Source organism: Geospiza fortis, unplaced genomic scaffold (genome assembly GCF_000277835.1).
Source record: "Geospiza fortis unplaced genomic scaffold, GeoFor_1.0 scaffold157, whole genome shotgun sequence".
NCBI classification, from domain to species: Eukaryota; Metazoa; Chordata; class Aves; order Passeriformes; family Thraupidae; genus Geospiza; species Geospiza fortis.
Window position 1 is genome coordinate 3443245 of NW_005054314.1, and position 18641 is coordinate 3461885.

The 18641-nt window shown below is 43.1% G+C and overlaps 1 protein-coding gene across 2 annotated transcripts in view; it reads left to right on the top strand.

The window, feature by feature from the left end:
* The first annotated feature begins 501 nt into the window (after positions 1 to 501).
* Positions 502 to 18641, top strand: part of GAB3 (GRB2 associated binding protein 3) — a 64337-nt gene continuing 46197 nt past the window's right edge. For both annotated transcript variants that reach the window (XM_014306589.2, XM_031056063.1), the window contains exon 1: positions 502 to 825. In XM_014306589.2, coding sequence (XP_014162064.1) covers positions 754 to 825 — 72 coding nt within the window. In that variant the 5' untranslated portion in view covers positions 502 to 753. The remainder of the gene's footprint in view (positions 826 to 18641) is intronic.

The following is an 18641-nucleotide window of genomic DNA, read 5'->3' on the forward strand; positions in this document are numbered from 1 at the left end:
TCCAACAAGGAAAGTGAAGTGTAATAGCGAATGTATTTGCTTTCCTTATTTCCACTGTAGTTTTCAGTCTGACAAGATCAGGGTTCAGGATTCCTGTGACAGGATTCTCCTCCTGGCTAACAGCAGAGTGTCGATTCCATTCCTTGTCCTAGGGAAGTTGGCCCTGTGCTAGCAAAGTTGACTCTCCCCAAATTCACCACTTTATTCCTGCTTTAGTTTTAACCCCCATCTGATTCAGTGCCCAAACCCTCGAGGGACTGTAAGGAAGGAAGCTGGGACAAAACAAGTGACCAGGAGAGGGGAAGATTAAAACACTTCCTTTGACAGCAGCACTCATCTTCATTGGTTTCAAGCACTCACAGAAATACAATGTGACTGGAAATTTCAATAAGTGAAATTGGGGACACACGCGTCCGTACACACTCACACACACACATCCCAGCGAACGCACACACACATCCCAGCGAACACACACACACATCCCAGCGAACGCGCACACACATCCCAGCGAACGCGCACACACATCCCAGCAAACACACACTCACATCTCAGCGAATACACAGACACACTCACATCCCAGCAAACACACACACTCATATCCCAGCACACACACACGGACTCGCATCTCAGCACACACACACACACGCGCACGGACGGACGGACGGACGGACACACACCCGCCCATAACAAGCACACACGCACTGGCAGCCCGCACCCTGGCTCCCGCTCCGCCGCTCCGCGCCCGGGGGGAAGATGAGCTCGGGGGACGTGGTTTGCACTGGCTGGCTCATCAAATCACCCCCCGAGAAGAAACTCAAGAGATACGTAAGTGCAGAGGCTTTGCTGATATTTTTTTTTCTCGCTAAAGGGATTTCGGCATGTGCTCGCTGTCTGACTCTTCCTTTGAAATCTCTCGCCCGTTTCGGCTTTGCCTTGGACCAAAACAAAAAGAGTTCCAAGTCCATGCGCTTATGGAGTATTTTAGTTTCCACCGACATTCTTGTGCCCTCTGGAATTAACCTTTCCCAGCTCGTAAGATTACAGTACTTCAGCTGTTATGCAACATATTTTAGGTTAAAAACCACATTTCGGTTTCAGTTAACGTTGCCGTAACTAACAGAATTGTTGTAATAGAATTGCAGATGTCACTTTTCCAGGGACGGACAAGAACATCCTAAAAGGAAAGGGTGGAAAAAACCCCCAAACCCAAACAGCCAAAATTCTAGTAATTTAAATTCTGAGGCTTGGTTTTGTTAAGATGCTCTGTAATTTCTATGACACTTGCTAAAGGCAACATATGCAATAGTTTTATTTACCAATGCCAGGTGCAGTTGTTAGCAGAAAGCTTCAGAAAGCTTTTTGGTCGGTGATAAAGAGGTGCTGGAAGATGCTGTGCTGTAAAGTTCCTGATAGCTGAAAGGTGAAGGGGGCTGGGGAGAAGAAGCGAGCCCTGCATGGAGATCTGCAACTGCACTATGGGCCCCTTGTTTCATTCTCTATCTGCTTGCCTGTTTGTCTGGAAAAAAGAAAAAAAAAGGATGTGTGTTGCAAACATAGGAAGCTGTCTCATTGCAGGGGTGCAAGGAAAACACCCCGTGTAGGAATAAATGACCCTTAAAATTTTGCTTGGGACAGCATTAACAATCTAAGCCCCTCATGGGCCATTCTGCATGCTCATTTGTGATGGTTCTTCATCAGGCATGTTGTTATGTTCTGCTGTGACACTTTTGGAGTCGGTAATACCCGTTTGAGTCATGCCCTTCTAACCTGACTTCCCCCGGAGCTCTGCTCCGTACTCGAAGGATGCCCCTGGCCGTGGCTCTGGCGCCCCAGCCGTAGGCACAGCTCACATCACTTGTCGTATTCACTTCTGTTTATCAGCATTTTCTCTGGAGTGCTGATCTTAGCTTTTCCCGGTAATGTGCGGCATAACTGTCTTGTGGCAGAATATGGTGGATATCATTTGGTAGTGTGTTTTTTCTTTGGCTAAAAACTAGCACAAAGGATAATTACTGATGTTGGAATTATTTTTAACTTATTCTTAGCCATAGTTTCTTCCTGTAGACCACAGTATTGCACTGAAGTGGCTGAATATTTGCTTTGTTCAGTTAGCATTTTCCAATTCTAAAATAACCACTATGATGTGTCTCATGGGAGCTGCAAATAAATTATGGGCATCTCATTTTTGCTATATTTTGTAACGAGTGTACTAATAGCACTGTATGGCAGGCACAGTGTAAGAGCCACTGATTCACCCAGCTGGTATCATTAGTAACTCTGTCAGTGAAGCTATTTTTGATGACTCAATATTCATAAAAGGGCAAAGTAGAGAAAACAGAATGTGATAAAGCTGGGATTTGAAAGCCCCCATTATACAGTGAAGATAATAGTCACAACAGGGGCTCTGATCAGCTCAAAAGGCTACTTGCAGTCTGCTCTGCTCAGATTCTGCACTACAAAACCAGGGGAAATGTGGTCTATATTATTCTCCAAACACCATTAGATTAGCCAGATCTCTGCAGATTAAGCTTTGTCTTCTGGTTAGGAGGATAAGGTAGTCCTTTGTCCATAATAAAGCAGAAAGAAATCTGGTGCAAGTACAGCAAAGCTTAATGTCCTTTCTCACATGACTGGTTACACAGTGGATGCTGCAAACCAAATGGAAATTATCTCTCACCTGCTATAAACTACTTCTCCCCTATTTTTGTAGAGTTTCACCAGCATGGCAGCTCATGCATCTTGCACTGGGGCAGCAGATAGCTCGGGCTGAGCCACGGTGACTGCTTAAAAGCAACGGAGCTTTAAAACAATGCCTGTTTAAACTGACTTCAGTAGGTGTCAAGTGTCAGCCGCTTACAGAGAATGGTGTTGGCTCTGGTTCTGGACTGACAACATACATAAATCCCCGAGTTCGACACCACCCTTTGTGCTCAGCTGGAAAAGCCACGATCTGAGCGAGGCTTCCAGGGAGCTTCAGGTGCCAGCCTGGCCTGCTGCTCATGGCACCTCTCGCACGCTGCCCTGCCTCATTTGCTCTCACGGCGTTGTCTCCCAGTTTACATTTTCCTGAGTTCAGCATCCGGCCTTTGTAAGGTCTGACCTGAGGGTCCAGTGTTTTACACACAGATAAATTCTTAATCCTTCATCTATTACATCTATCATTAAGAAAATCCATTTAATTTCAGTGGACTATGTGGTTAAAAGATCAGAAAAAGCAATTAATTCAGGTTGTGAGACTGGGAACTGCAATAGTCTTGCTGAAGCCACTGGGAATATCTGCAGTGTTTAGAAAATTAAACAAATTATTCTTGCCAAGACTGGAGCCTAAAGACCAAAGTATACCTTCATTTATATTTGTTGTTGTCTGATGAAAGCAGTTAGGTTTTCTACGCATAAACGAGTCAAAATTTGCCTCTGGGTAAGCAGAACATTGTTTTCAAAACTTTGAAAGTGAAAAGCAGGTGTTAAGAGTCTATATTTTTCCTGCAATGTCTTACAAAGCCGATGCTCTTAGTAACACTATTCTTAGAAGTGTCTTATCATTCCCTGACAAAGGCTGCTCTCCTGCATGTGCAGGAAACGAACATGAGATTAATTACCCTAGTGTAACTTTCTGTAAAAACAGAGGGCTTAATGCTAAACACAAAGAATTCGTTAGAAAGCACAGGGAGCTTTGCTACATCAGGCAAATACTCTAATAGTGATTTAATGGCATGGGCAATGCTTTTCTCTCAATCTGATACTTGAACCATGAAACCACCACGTCAGCCTGTCTATAGAGGCTGTTGTGCAAGGAGTCTCCCAGGAGAGTATTTGGTGTGTGTTGCAGTCCTTTGTCCTCTGAGTGTGACCCGAAGGCTGTGCTGCTTTCATTTCCCCACTTGGTTCCAGCTTTTCTCACCCACCAGGTCTGCGTGGGCCTGAGGGGTGCCAGGGAACAGCCAGAGCTGGGGGAAGCTGGGTATGGGGCAGGAGACAGAGGAAGAAGCTGCTAACAAAAACTAAGAAGTGGTGGTGATGGAGGTAAAGTCCATCCTGCTCTAGACCAAAAATGTTAAGTATCAATCATAGATTGACGTTCAGCCCCACAGGAGGAAAAGCCACTGGAGATTTTTGCTGTTGATGTTAGTGGATCAGTGAATACCAGACTCTGCAGGAAATTCGATGTAATGGGGGAATCTGCTTCAAATTTGATGGGTTTCACAGCTCCTTACATTGGTGCTGAGTACATCCATCCCAATTCTGTATTGTCAGCATTGAATAGCTGGCTCCTTGACAGTTTTCATGTGGAAATTTATCTGATCACTGACTGTTATTATTTGTTGTTTATTTATTGGAGGAGGTGGAAGGAAGGAATGGTTTCATGGCCTTGGAAACAAAGGACTTGTCACAGTCAGTGCAAAAAGTCACAATGAAAGGAAAAACAACATAGAAGAAGGCCCAGAGAATGTCTAATGAAATAAGAGACCAGTGCTATTGAGAAGACACATTGCTCAGGTGCTGACAAGAAGGCGGAGATGGGAATTTTTAACACACAGCTAATTGCAACCTCTCCTCAAATCGCTGTCCCATTGTTTGTCACACTGACAGTGTGGAACACAGCAGTAGCTCCTCTGAATGCCCTGCCAGTATTTACTTGCTGTTAGTGTGGTTTGCAGTAGTAAAGGGCCATATCCAGATGTTTGCTTGTTGTGAGTCACTGCAGCTCCATTTGAGTTAACGCTGTGCAGCTGTACCCCAGCTGAAGAGCTATTTTTAATCTTCAGTACTATACAAATTGATGAGGAAAGACCACTTGCTCAAAAAAGGGCAAGTTTCCCACTTTACTTGAGTGACTGATTTCTTCAAACATTGTTGAAAATCAAAATTCCTTGTCAGCATCTCTAGAACAAGAGTCCCAAATGGAGCTCATATTGGAAAATGTAGCCTTGCACTTCCTACCACGCTTCTTCTTGCAGTGTCTGGGCTGAGAAGACAAATAGACGTGCAAATTAATGTACCCTATGGCAAAAGCTGGTGGGGCAGAGTTCTTTGCTGCTGTGTCTGTGTGTGGGGCAGTAATGCTGCCAGAAGGACAGAGCAGAGCCCAGCCCAGCACCTCTGACCGTTGGGGGATCTGCCAGGGCCCAACCGCAGCACAGCAAGGCTGGGGCTTTAGAAGATAAGAGAATCTAGGCAACTTCTCCATTTTTAGCTGAAGTTCTGGTATTTATCAGGAGAACAAACAGGAAGTTACTAAGAAGAAAATGTAAAGTAGAATTATGGAGGAGTTTGCTCATGTAATAGGAACAGGAGTTGCAGAGCACAGCGAAGGGTGGCTGGGATGGAGAGCATCTGCTCTCTGATCCAGCACTGGGCTGCTGTCACCAGAGGACACTGCCACCCTCCCCTGAAAGAAATCCCCAAGTGCTTTGTGAGGTCAAGTACTTCTGCTGCTTTGGGGTTTGGGGGAAGTTTCTGAAAAATATTCTCAAGAAGAAACCTGAATTTAACTTTTATCCTTAAGTCTTTTAATTCCCGGATGCTCCTTACAAAGCCTCACCTCTTGAGTCCTGTCCCTTTTGAGCAGAGAATTCTGACCTCCTTTCATACTTTCCTGAATAAATATCCTGAGCTCCCTGAGTTGCTTTAACCAATTTGCGCGGGTTTTGTGTCTGCGGTTCAGAGGCTGGGTGGAAGTAGGAGTCACGTGGGTGCAGAAAGTTGTCAGAGACTTTCAGCTCTTTCCAGTTGTAAGTCTTGTGCCTATATTTTTTCCCGTTATTACTTAATTTTAAAATCCAGTGTATATTCTATCTGGTTTGTATATTAAAAAATAACTGAATTTTGAGAACATGAAGGCTTTCAAACAGAAGCTCCTGTGTGACAGTCTACACGTTCCCTTCTCTGTGAAATCCTGTACAAATTGATCTCACTGGTAAAACAACAGTAGAATATTTATGTTAGGGAGGAGTTTCCATCGCTGGAATTAAATATTTTTAATTAGCTTTGTGTAAATCAGACCTTGTTTTGGTAGGTTAAATGTGGTGTTTATTTTACACCATTTTCTTCCCTTTTAACGATGTTTTGATAGTTTAAGTGCAATGCTTAATGAGATAGGTTGACTTCTAAGAAAGAAATAATTTCTAAAAAACATTGCTGTTCTTGGCAACCTGTGTATCAGAATAATTTCCCTTGAACTGTTTATTTGGGTGGAGCCATAATAGTCCTGAAGCCCCAGTTTAATCTTTGACTACATGTTTTCAGTGCACAGGAATGTCCAGCTATTGGTTTCTATTCAAAACAAAAACCCACAAGTTATCAGGTCTTTGCATTCAAAAATAGTGCCTTAAAAAAACATGCTAGTTTGAAATAGAGAAGGAAATGTTAACTTGAATGGTAATTAAATGAGTGATGCAGTCAAACACGGCTCAGAGGAAAATGCATGACAAGTCATACTTTGGTGAAGTCTTTGTTGTAGCATGTCACCTATGGAAATATGGATAAACACATTACTTCTACCAATGATGCATTAAAATGCTATGAATATTTGTTATGAAAATTTGATAGGTTTTTAGGGAAAGGGACAAGTTTATTCCTGTAAAGTTACTTGTTGGAAAACCAGTCATTTTATTTGCTTTTTTATCCTTTTCATTTGATTTGGAAATGAATTAGCAATGTGATAAGACAAGGAAATAATGCTGGTCTTGAAATAAAATTTGCATGTCAAAACATTACATGCAGCCAGATAAAATACATTTTCTTCTCTCTCATTTAATTGTTAAATAAAATGCAATACTTTAACTTCTAATTTTTTAATTTTTTTTCTGCTTTACAATATCCTTGACTTGCTTCAGTTTGTGTTGCATCAGGAAAACAAACAAACAAACACATAGCCATGCAAAACTCAATTCTAGAATCTGCTGCAGCTTGGTATTTGTTCAAAACAGACCAAAACTGATGCCTAGTCTTTGTGCCAGAAAAACACTCCCTTTCTGAGGCTAATTCATTCATAGCTTTGTAATTGTTAGAATGAGACAACTGTTCTTAGAGATTTTGTTATTCCCTTCCCTCCTGATGCCAAAAACCCCACCTGACCCCTGCAGTCAAAACTGCATTGTAGCTTTCCACAAAAGCCCTGAGCAGCACATTTCAGCTATCCAGGATCCCTTTTCATAGAGCATTTTACAGAAAGGCAGTAAAGTGTTGTTATTAGTATGAATTTGAAATTACTTAAATGAGAGTGTTAATTTAAACTGAACTTAGATTGTCATGTGAAAGTTTTGGGCTCATTTTTGACAATGCTTTTTTAAAAAGACAATGCTTTCTGTGAGGCTTGTTAGTGATAAATATTCATCCTGTGACTCCCAAGTCTCGAGACCGTGGGTTATGTATTCATATTTCTGTTGGACAGAATCATGGCCATGAGGGGACTCTTTCTAACTTTGCAACTGCTGTAATGTCAGCAGAGCACATAGTTTGTGAGCAGTCTGTTTTTACATACCAGACTTGCAAACTGTTTGTAGAAGTTCAAGGATTTTACAGTTGTGGAGCCATTTTTTTCAAGCTGACACGAACTGGTCGTGCCAAGGAGAAGCCAATAGTTCAGAACAAGCATGAGCTGTGTTTTGCTTGCAGACTTTACAAACTTTACAAGCAGTAAAGTCATGAGCTTTACCAAAGATCTTCCTGGGTTTGGGAGCGCTGGGAAAGCAGCTTTGGGTGCCTTCCCAAAGGCACCCAAAAGTAAAGTAAAGTAGCCAAGTAGCAAAGCAAAGCTGCACTTCCAGGGGCTGTTGCTGTCCCACAGAAAAGCCCGAGGTGACTGAGCTGATCAGATCACTGAGGGAGGAGAGGAAACATCCCAAGAGATGCCAGCTGAGTTTACAGTAGCAGTGAGGAAACAGTTTCAGAAGAAGTGATAATGCTCCCTCGCCAAGTGTTCACTGCTGTTCCAGCTACATCATCTGGATTGTTTACTAATATTTATAGTGGAAGCTTTGCAAGCTTAAGAAGTTTTATTTTTAATAAGTTCAACATTTTGAACCCATCCTAAGAAAATAATTGCATTCTCACTGAAGCTTTAGGTTTAAAAATAAGAAGCACTCAAGTAGCTCAGGGAATTGGGTTTTTTGAGATTTTCAAGTGCTTTGCTCCCACTGTAAAAAGGTTTGTAGCTGAAAATGGGACTGGTACTCCCATTATTCCTGTTACTGTTACACTTTATACTTTTTCAAATATTCCTTTTTGACAGATAACTGAGTGTCACACCAGCCTTGAGCTATGGATTATAAAATCATGGTGAATTGTTTTTGAAAAGTGATGGAAAACCACCAGTTAAACCCCATCATTATTTCAGAATCCTCCCAAAACTCCTGCTTTCATCTGCTCTGAGCCCAATAAATAGTCAAGCTGAAACATCATTAAGACAAACAAAGAGAAAGTTAGGGGACAATCAGATTGACATAGGAAGAACAGGCTTTGTGGTGGTGACACTGCTTTGGTTTCCCTGTGCATCCCTTTCCTTTGGGTTTGTAGACTGGAAGCTTAATAACTCTGGTATTTAAAGTTTAAAAAAAATGCATTTATTGAAGTGTTACTAGACTGCAATGCTTTAACAGCTTTAATATGTTCATATGTTCTTTTTTTTTTGCTTTGCTTTTTTTCAAATTCACAACTGAAAGTACTGTTGCTATGTTACTGTAATGGTGTGTAGGCTGCTAAATAAATAGAGGGAGTTTAGTCCAGGCCAGAAATAGAAAGCCAGGTCAAAGGTGACATTTGGGACATGTTGGAAAAAAAAAAAAAAGAGAATATATAATTATTTATTTCCTTCCTATTATTCTCTTCAGTCTCATTAACCCTAGACTACTTAGAAGGAAATTACAACAGAATTTCTGAGCATGTCAGAGTATAAAAAATGACACCTTGGGAGTTGTAAGTCTTTTGGCTTTGTTCTTTGCAAGATCAGATTTGCACAGTGTAACGGTGGCACCTCACACTGCTGTGAATTGAGCAGGTACTTGGAGGTATCAGAGGACCAGGGACTGCTGAAAATTCACTCTGCAAAGGTGCACACAGAAGGGAAAACCTGTCAGAGGGAGCAAGCTTTGAGGGAAAAAAAACCCCAGGAAATGTGAGTCCATTGTCCTTTCTGGGGTAGTCTGGCAGGTTCCCAAAGCCCAGATACACAAAATGTGCTCGGGCTCTTTGTGAGCAGCCCCAGGTGCCTGCCTGAACCTCTCTGTGAGCCTGGCTAGTGAACCTGCACAAGAGCAGGGGCATTCCATCCTGCTGTGCTGCCCCTGGGTGTCCCTGGGTGCCAGGAGCTCTGTTCCAGCCCCAGGGACTGATTCAGTGAATGGGGCACTGCATTCCATCCTGTTCTGTTTCTCTGGGTGCCCCTGGTGTCCCTGAGCTCTGCTCCAGCCCCAGGGAATTCAGTGAATGGGCTCTGCAGCCCCTGCAGTGAAGAGCAGAGCCCAGCCCTCCCTCCACCCATGTGGGCTGAGGCAGAAGCACCCTTGGCCCAGGAATTAGCCCAGCAGCCTCCTTAATTGCAGAAGGAGGCCTCTGAGTTTATTTGCAAGATGTTGAGGCAGCTGCTGGAAGCTCAGGGCTGTGTTCCTTGAGCACCAAACCCTTGGCCCCGCTGCTCTGGGAGCATCAGGGGCTCTGAGCCCATGGCAGAGCAGCTGGAAGCTGCCAGAGCTTCCCCTGGCAGGAGGTGGGACATGGAACAGCACTGAGCCATCAGTTAATTTAGCAGATTTGTAATTAATCTGGAAGATCTTCTCTTTAAATATATATATGTTTACTTATAAACAAGTTATCCACGTGACACAATATGAGGCCTCTGATTTCTTTGTGTGTTAGGGAAGAAGCCCACAGCAACAACCTTAACCAGTTCAGTGCATGCAGTCCTGTTAGAGATTTTGTGGTGTTATTTTTGTAATTCCACAAATCTATTACTTTTCTCCAAACAAACAAGTTCCCCCTATGGAAGAGACCTTTGGATTTGAAGCATTCCAGAAAATCCCACATTTAGCATAAAATTTATGGAAGAGGATTAAATTAGAGGTACAACAACAGCCAAAGATGCAACAAGTCTTGATCCTAAATTGCACAAGGTTTAAAATTTTCTTTGTTAATGCTCCTTGAATGAAGGGATGGAACGGGAATGACTAGGAGCCTTTCCTGATATGATGGATGTGAATAGCTGGTTTAATAAGAGACTTTCCTATTTTCAGCCCCACACCAACCCCTAGTGCCTTAGACCTTGGGGTGTGTCTGACTTTCCCTGTCAGAAAACAACAAGAGCTGAGGATCCATCAGGGTTGTTTATTTACTTTCATCACAAGTTTGCTGCTGCAATTGGTTGTTTTCTACCACAACGAGTATTCAGCCTCGCTCTGAGAGGGTGTTAGAAGCTTTCTTGTCCCCTGTGTGGTTCAAACCCTCATTTGGACTCTGTCAAATCCTTTACCCTTGCCAGAGACTGCATTTATCTCAAAACCTAAAGTGCAATTACTATGATTTATCTCTCTTTGGAGTGAATAAGATTTTACCAGGCATTTTCTCCACAGAAGTCTGCAGCTGGGAGAAGAGCAACCTACAGCCTGTCCTTTCCAGGGCTGTGTTGCATATGCTCAGTAAACTCCCAGTTTTAACCAGCAGCAGCAGCATTGCTAAGTGGAGTGAAGGATGAATTATGCCCTCTGCAATTCTGTTATGTTGTCCTCCTAAGGGACCTATCTGCCTTTCATGGTATTTCCAGGTCCTTGAAATAATTTTCTAAAACTTGTAAGAGAAGTTGTTTTGCTGGTTGGTAGATTAAAGCAGTTACCCATTGGAGCAGTCCACATGGGCTGCAGGGGTGCTCTTTTTTGGGGCAAACAGCTTGAGTGTTAAACTGGATAAAATTGTGCCAAGGCAGGAGCTGGCAGACATGGGCAGCTTTCAGGTAAGCTGTGGTTAGCTGGATGAAGGTTAAGCATATTTGCATTGCTGCTCTCAGTCAGTACAAATCTCCTCCCTGTGGCACTTACCTTGTCGTGGGCTCAGAGATGCTTCAGTGGAAGTTGCCATTAGACAACAGCAGCACAAGTTTGGGAAGTGAAGAGTCAAGGGAAGGAAGCTTGAGTGAAGCTGTAGCTGTGCAGTGCTTCCCAGAGCACAGTGATGGAGAGGGGCAGTCCTGGAGATGCTCCCCAGTGACAGGTCTGAGGAATGATGAGGCTGTAGTTCAGCAGCCTCAGCTCTGTGAGCACATCAGCAGTGCTGGCTCTGATATGCTCAGAACTCACTGTGCACCCACAGACAGGTTTCTGTTTGACTTTTCTGGGGTTCACTGGATCTGGAAGTGGAGCTGGGATCTCTGTATGAGCATATTGTTACAGGTTTTAGTTCAGAGATTGGGGTTTTTTAAAGAAAGCAGGTATTTTATGTGTCATCTATGCATATGAATAAAAGATAAGGAGCAGAGGAAAGCACTCAGATGTAAGACCTTATACCATTAATGGACATAAATCCTAAGGTCAGTTTGTTGTAGGGCAGCTGGTCACTTCTGACTTCCAGCTCAGGCTGCTGCAGTCAGTACCTGTTTGGAGTGGAAACATGGTTGTGCAGAATCACTCCAGGTTTAGTTCATGGTGCACAATCTTCGTGGCTCCTTGCTGGGATAACAAGAAAAGGCACATGAGCCTGCACAGAACAGCAGCAAGGAAATGTGGTGCTGTAGCACAACTGAGTCTCTACCATCTAGCACAGAACTTTTCCCTTCCAGAGTCAAGTGCACCCATAAAGAACAGAAAGGCCAAGTAAATACTGGCTTTAGTAAGCTGCTGGAATCAGGCAGGTGCAGAGTCAGACTGGAGGGTTGGATGTGAAGCTTTCATTTGCCTTTATGAGTTTGCATGCATCTGCTAGAAACACCTCTTTGTCCTCTCTGAAAAGGTTTCATGTGCAAAGTACTTAGACTCATCAGAAAAAAACCCTTGAAATAGAAATGGTACCTCATGTTCTTTAGCAAAACAGGAGCTTAGAGAGAAAACAGAAGCTAGAAAATGAAGTGTCAGATTCTAACCCATTATGACTATATTTATGGGGAACATTTAAATTATTGGAACTGTTTTCCTACATATTCCTTACTAGTAACAACAGTACCTTGTGACTGGTGATGTCTCATCACCTTTAAACACTGAACTGGAATGTCAGGTTGAGCTCAAGGTTTTTCTCTTTAGCTTTTCTGTGAATTGGCTGAATGCAGCTCAAGCACAGAGCCATGGTCCTCAGCAGCAAGGAGTAGGAAGAGAAAAGCAGGTAGGAGGATTTTGCATCCCAGTGGAAACCCCCAGATCTGCCATTATTATCAGAGCTCCTGGTAGCTGCAGTGGCACTGGGAGAGATGGTGTGTGGTATGGGAACTGCAGCATTTACCAGCTTGTGATTGGAAACAGGAGACAGTGAATGGATATGAATATGTTCAAATGCACAGTTTCAGTTCATTTTGTGTAACATCTCGCTCACACAATTTTCCACAAAAAGATATTTCAGCCAGATAGAGTTATGGTGAGAAATAAAAGCAGAGTTGCAGAGAAATTGGTAACTTCTTAAAAAGAGTGAACTCACTGAAAAATCTCGCTTTCTATTTGAGAGATTAAATCTATGCATGGTGCAGCCATTTTTGCTTCGCCTGGCATAAGATTTGCATGACTCATGGGCAGCAGTAGACCATGGCACCATCCCCAGCTGGGGACCCAGAAATACAGAATGCAAAAACAGATCCTGACTGCTGGCTGGGGGATTCCTGCCCCGTCTGTGAACTGATGACCCTGTTGGATGGGGCAGCACACAGAGTGCAGGCAGGTGCCTGTAATGCTTCTCCCCAGGTGAGGGGATTGATCTGAGGGTGAGAGACAATGCAAAGGCTGCAAACACCTCCTGTCCTTGCAGCCAGTCCAGCTGATGAGCATGGATGATGTAATGGATCAGGAGAAGAAGGTTTGCAGTGAGGACGGTGTAAGATTTGAAAGGCTGCACATAGGAAGGAGGAGTTGCAGTCCTAATTTGAGTGCAGGCAGCTCAGCAGATGGCCCAGCAGACGAGTTGCTATGCACCGCAGCATGTGTGAGAACACAGAATCACAGAGTGCCTTGGGTTGGAAGGGACCTTAAAGATCATTCCAGCCCCCTGCCAGGATGCCACCCACTAGATCAGCTTGCTCAGGGCCCCATCCAACCTGGCCTTGAACACTTCCAGAGAAGAGGCAGCCACAGCTCTCTGAGCTCTCTGTTCCAGTGCCTCACCACCCTCTGAGTAAAGAACTTCTCCCTAACATCTGATCTGATCTGATCTGATCTGATCTGATCTGATGAGAGTGGTGGTGAGGCAGCAGCAGGCACAGAGCCCTGCCCTGTGTCTGCACAGGTACCATCAGATGCCACATTCCTTACCCCAGCTGTGCCCTGCACCCCTGGCTTGCACACTGTATTTCATTTTGCTGTTCTGCCATTTCCTCCACCAGGCTTTGTCTTCCCTCTCCAAAGGGAGCAGAGCCCACCTCCAGCAGTGGAGGTCCTTGCAGTCACAATGACACCAAAGTGGCATTGCTCTCTGGCTGAGCTGGCACATCTAGGGAAGGAAAACCTCGTGCTTTGGGCCACAGAACAGCCTTGCTGGCATGTTTTGGGGTTATTTCCCACAATTCCTGTTCTTCCAGCAGTGAAGTCTAGTGGCCAGAGATATTTAGATATTTCATGTGCATCCTATGTGGCTTGCACCTTCCCTAACAACTTCAGCTCTTTGGGAGTTTTAGGAAAAGACTTCAGAAAATCTTGAAAAATCTCTAAATCTCTTCGTTTAAGAACTGGACAGTTTGCACATTTGCAACTGACTTTCTCCAGAGGATCTGTTTTGCTGCTTGCTGTTTGGGTCCTTAGGGTTCCATTTGCAAATCACCCAAGCACTTATGGCTGGATCCAGGAAAAAGCATCATTACCCTTAATAGCTTAGAATGGCCATTGTCACCTCACAGTCACATTGTGATACCACTCAGCACATCAGTGTTAGAGGCTTCTTTTTTTCCAGGCTGTTAATTCAGAGCAATATATTCCTGTGGGAAATTCCAATAATTCAGGTTTAGTGATACAGCAAAAATCTGCTTCAGTGACCAGTTTATGTGTAACATCGATGAAATGATTGCCACTGACTTGTTCCAAGAAGCTCCATTTCCAATGAAATCTGCAGGAAACCCACATAGATGTATGGCGATGTATGAATTCAATCACTATAATTAGGCTGATAAACATCTCGGATATTCTTGGGGTGAGCAGCATCTTTTTCCTTTAACTGTTTCTGGAGCAATATAAACTGAACTGGGAACAATGTTCTTTTTATCAATACCAGAGTGTTCCCATGGCTTACTCATGCCAGCAGATACATGGCAGCTCAGCTATGCCAGTAAAAATGCAGACAGCCCTTTGATTCCAGCAGCAGCAACACAAGCAGGGGTAATGCCTGCTTTCCCACACACTGCCTTGTCAGATTCCTTTTGCTATCTCCAAGGCTTAAGAGCATAGTTCAGGTTTTGTGTCTCCTTTGCTCTTGCTGTATTTACTCCAATTGCAAACAAAATTAATCCCTCCTATTTTTACTATGGTCCCCTGGAGCCTGCACTAAAACTTCTCAATATACCAAGCTCATCCAAGGGTACTGTTGGCCCATCATTGGGACAGTAATTCTGTGAGTCCCCGTGAAAATTCTTTGGACCAGATTGTGGACTAGGTTGCATGGTTGAGGATATTTCACTACTGGACCTGTACAGAGTGTTTAGCAAGGAGAATGTTCTGATTTTCCATAATTAGATTCTGTATATACAGAAGCCAACCAACAACAAAAAATCCAGGTCTCTATTCACTGCTTGTACATTCAAACTCCCTGAAGTATCTCTCAGGATAAGGACTCTGAGATAAAGTGGAAAGTTTTAAACTAGTAAAGGGAAAAATTAAACATCATGATCATCTGTCTTATTGTAAAGAAGCAGAAGGATGTTTAAAACTTTGCTATGCTGGCTCATTTTTTTCAACAAAAATTGTTTTGGGGGGCATTGTACATGCTTAAAATAAAACAGTTAAATAAGAAAAGGTAAAATCCACTATGAGTTTTGCATAAATTTTTTGTTCATAACATGCTTGTGCAATAGAGTAGTCAGAATGCAATAATCAAACTGTGTTTCTTCCACGCTTGATAATCAGTGGCTGTCTATGTGTTCTTCATATTCTCTGAGATCCAGTCCAGAGCTGCCTCTCTTGTCCAGGGGCTGTGTTCAAACAGGAGTGGTGGAAGCAGGCCTGGCATGTTTCTGCTGAAGACCTTGGAGCAGCCTCCAGAGCAGCAAAGGGAAATGCCCAAGTGCTGGAAAAAATCTCAGCCTTTTGTGGAAGGATCTTGTAGGAAGCACAAACTGCTGGTGGCAAGGGCTCTGCCAGTGCAGATGCCCTTTCTGCCTGCAGCATCTTACCTGAAAAACTCTGTCTCAAACCTCCAATTATCACTGTGCTGGTGCAGAGCGTTGCCTCTTCTGTTGCCAGTAAAAGTCTGAGGCTCTGGAACAGGCTACAGGGCACTCTGTTAGTCAGCAAATGCCAGAGCCCCAGGGAGGGACTCCACGTCAGGGGACAGGGAAACGGGGACACATCCAATGCCTGTTGGCAATCCAGCTGTTAAAAATAAACACTGACTTGGCAAACTTCTAACCAAACACCTGTTATGTCAGAAGGGAACTCTGACATAACAATAACACTCAGCTTCTAAGGTCAGGGTATAACTGTGGTAAGTGCTGGGGAGATCTCAGCTGAGTGGAAGAGCTCAGGTAGTTACCTAAATCCGGGAGGCCATGGCAACTTTGGTCCCTGTTCTTTTGAAACCCATGTCTCACAAGGTTATACATTTGACTTGCTATTATTACTGTGTTTGATCAGCTTTTTGGTGAAAATATCATTAATTACTAATTTAGTTCAGTGGAATGAGTGCAACAGTGTGTGTGTGGTGTATTACTCCTGAGCCTGTAATTGCTCTTTCCTGTACATAATGCTGTTGGGAAAAATTCTCAGTTTCACAGTGTCAAGCCCTTAATTAATCGAGGACCAAGCCAGAAGCAGAGAACTCTGGAGAAGATTGTCAGGCATGGGAAGTCTCTGGTAGTAAATCTCTGTGGAAACTGTGCCCAGCTGCGGTTGGAGGACTTCCCTTCCAGCAAATGCAAAGCTTGTGCTTCTTGCCTGTGCAGAGGCAAGGCAGAGCCACCAATCCATGCTCAAGCACAATCCATGCTCAGCTGTGCTCAGCTGGCACAGAACTCTGGAGCTGTCAGGATGGAGGCAGCAGCTTTGTGGTGTGCAAAAAAAAAAAACAAAAAAAAAAACCCAAAAGAGTCTGGCACTCACTGCAGCCCAGGACTTGAGTGTCTCTTCAGAGGCCCTTGGCTCTCCTGCCTTTGACTCTGCAGCCACCTCCACTTCTCCCACATTCCTCCTTTGGTTAATCCTCAGCATCCCTGCAGATGCTTCCCTGGCCCCCTTGGGTGGCTGCGCCCACATAAAAGTGAAGTAGCCACAGGCTGAGAAAATGGCAAACCAACAAAAAGATCTCTCCTTGCTGCTTCTGTCCCCTGAATGGCAGCCTTTTTAATCAGGGGCTGTTTAGAGGGTCTTGGAACATGTTTGCATTCCTGTGAGAAGAGCTGTGGTCCTGGAGCTCTGGAGGGGCTGAGCTGTCTCTCTCAGAGGGTTTGTCTGACACACAGAGCACGTGACATCAGTCACATAATGCTGTGAGAAAAGCGTTTCTACCTCAGAGCTGAAGCAATGTGTGAAATTAATCACAGGTGTGTGTCATGGGTTCCGATTTAAATGTGGATTAGAAAGCATGCAAGCAGCAGTCTGTGGCTAGAGACATTGGTTCTTTGCAGCAAAAGAATGAAAGTGAAAATATCCCGAAAAACACTAAAGAGTGCTATGGCCTGCAAAAATACCAATTTTTCAAACTGGACACAAGAAGTGGTGCAAGAACAGGCATGAGATGATTTCAGTGCTTCATTCATCTTCAGCTGTAGTTGTACATTATGGGCCTGATTTTGCACAGGATTTTGTACCCAAGGAAAGCTTTCATTTTACTTTTAATTGTCAAATAGGAACAAACACAAAATCAGACATGGAGAAGGAGCCTTGGATTAAACAAACACAAAGTCTTAGTCCAGCTGAATTCAAGGCAATTGGATTATTCTGCCTAATTTTTGTAAAAATTGAAATAAACCATTGTGGAGAGGAGACTGAGGTTACAGGATCAATATTAGTATTCAGAGAGATAGACAGGAATGTCCTATGACATATTTAAAATATTTATTTTGGATTTATTGAAAGATTACTACTCAAATACCCCAAATTCCTAGATAGGCTTAAAATTCAATTTTCTTTTTTTTCCAATAAATCATTGTTTAAATTATGTATATTATAATCTCATTACAATAGCAATTCAATAATATTAGTAAGCACCATAATTCTCCACTTATTTTAAGTAATAAGGAACTCACAAAAAAAATATGGACATCTGTGATGGGTTTAAAAGTTAATTCAAACAGTCAGTAAGACTAGAAGCTCTTTAGGTGCCAAATTATTGTTGCAGAAGTATTCTTTTTATCTATGGGTCATCATTTCCAAGAAACAAATGAAAAATGTAAACACTTCCAAGCATTTGTCCCTTTAGGCACAGGGTGTATTAAAAAACAACAACAAAAAATACTTCAGGGACTGAAAAGAAATGCTGGCCAGGGCATTTTGAAACCAGTAACAACTAACCTGGTGAACACGCAAGAAGAAAAACTTGCAAAATGATTATATTTCCTGATTCATGGAAGTTCTCCATTCAGCTGAGTTTTAAAATTAAGTTCCCTTTAAGGTTAAGGAAACAAATTGAAAACCTTCTTATGTACCAGAATTCAAACAGGAGATGATTGTGGTAATTACTGGCAAGCAAATAGTAAATAGTCTCAGAGGTGAGAAACCACAGAGCTGGAAATCGTGCCTCTGCTAAGCTGGGTCAGATTCTGTGCTTAATTACACCACATGAATAAATCATTGGAAGACATTCAAACTTTTTTTCAGAAGAGAAAAGAATAGTGCAAATTCTTACTTGTGCAAAGCAGGGTGAAGGGTGCAAAAAGAGCATAGCATCATGAGTCTGCTGCATTATTGGTTTAGAGGGGCCCTTTTGAGTAATACAGGCACAAACATCCCATTGCTCCCAGGCTACACTGTATAAGTCATTTAAGCATCTAAATCCACTTTGTTTCCTAGGTGGGTTCTTTGATGGTGGATTGATTCACAGTAAAAAGGTAGGAGGAGTATCAAAGATAGTCTGAGTATCCATGCTGAGAGGGTGAAAGAAAATCAGCATCACACAGTCTTTCGTTGATAGGAACATTAAATAATGGCAGTGGCACTGTTTCATCTGAAACAAGAAGCACATTGGAATTCCATAAAATTCCAGAGTTGATTTTTCTTGAAAATCTCCTGGAACCCAGCTGAGCAAATACTGTAAGTTTGGAGCTGCCTGGCAAAGGCAGTGCTTTGTGTTTCTCCTCAAGTCTTCATCTGTCCAACTTC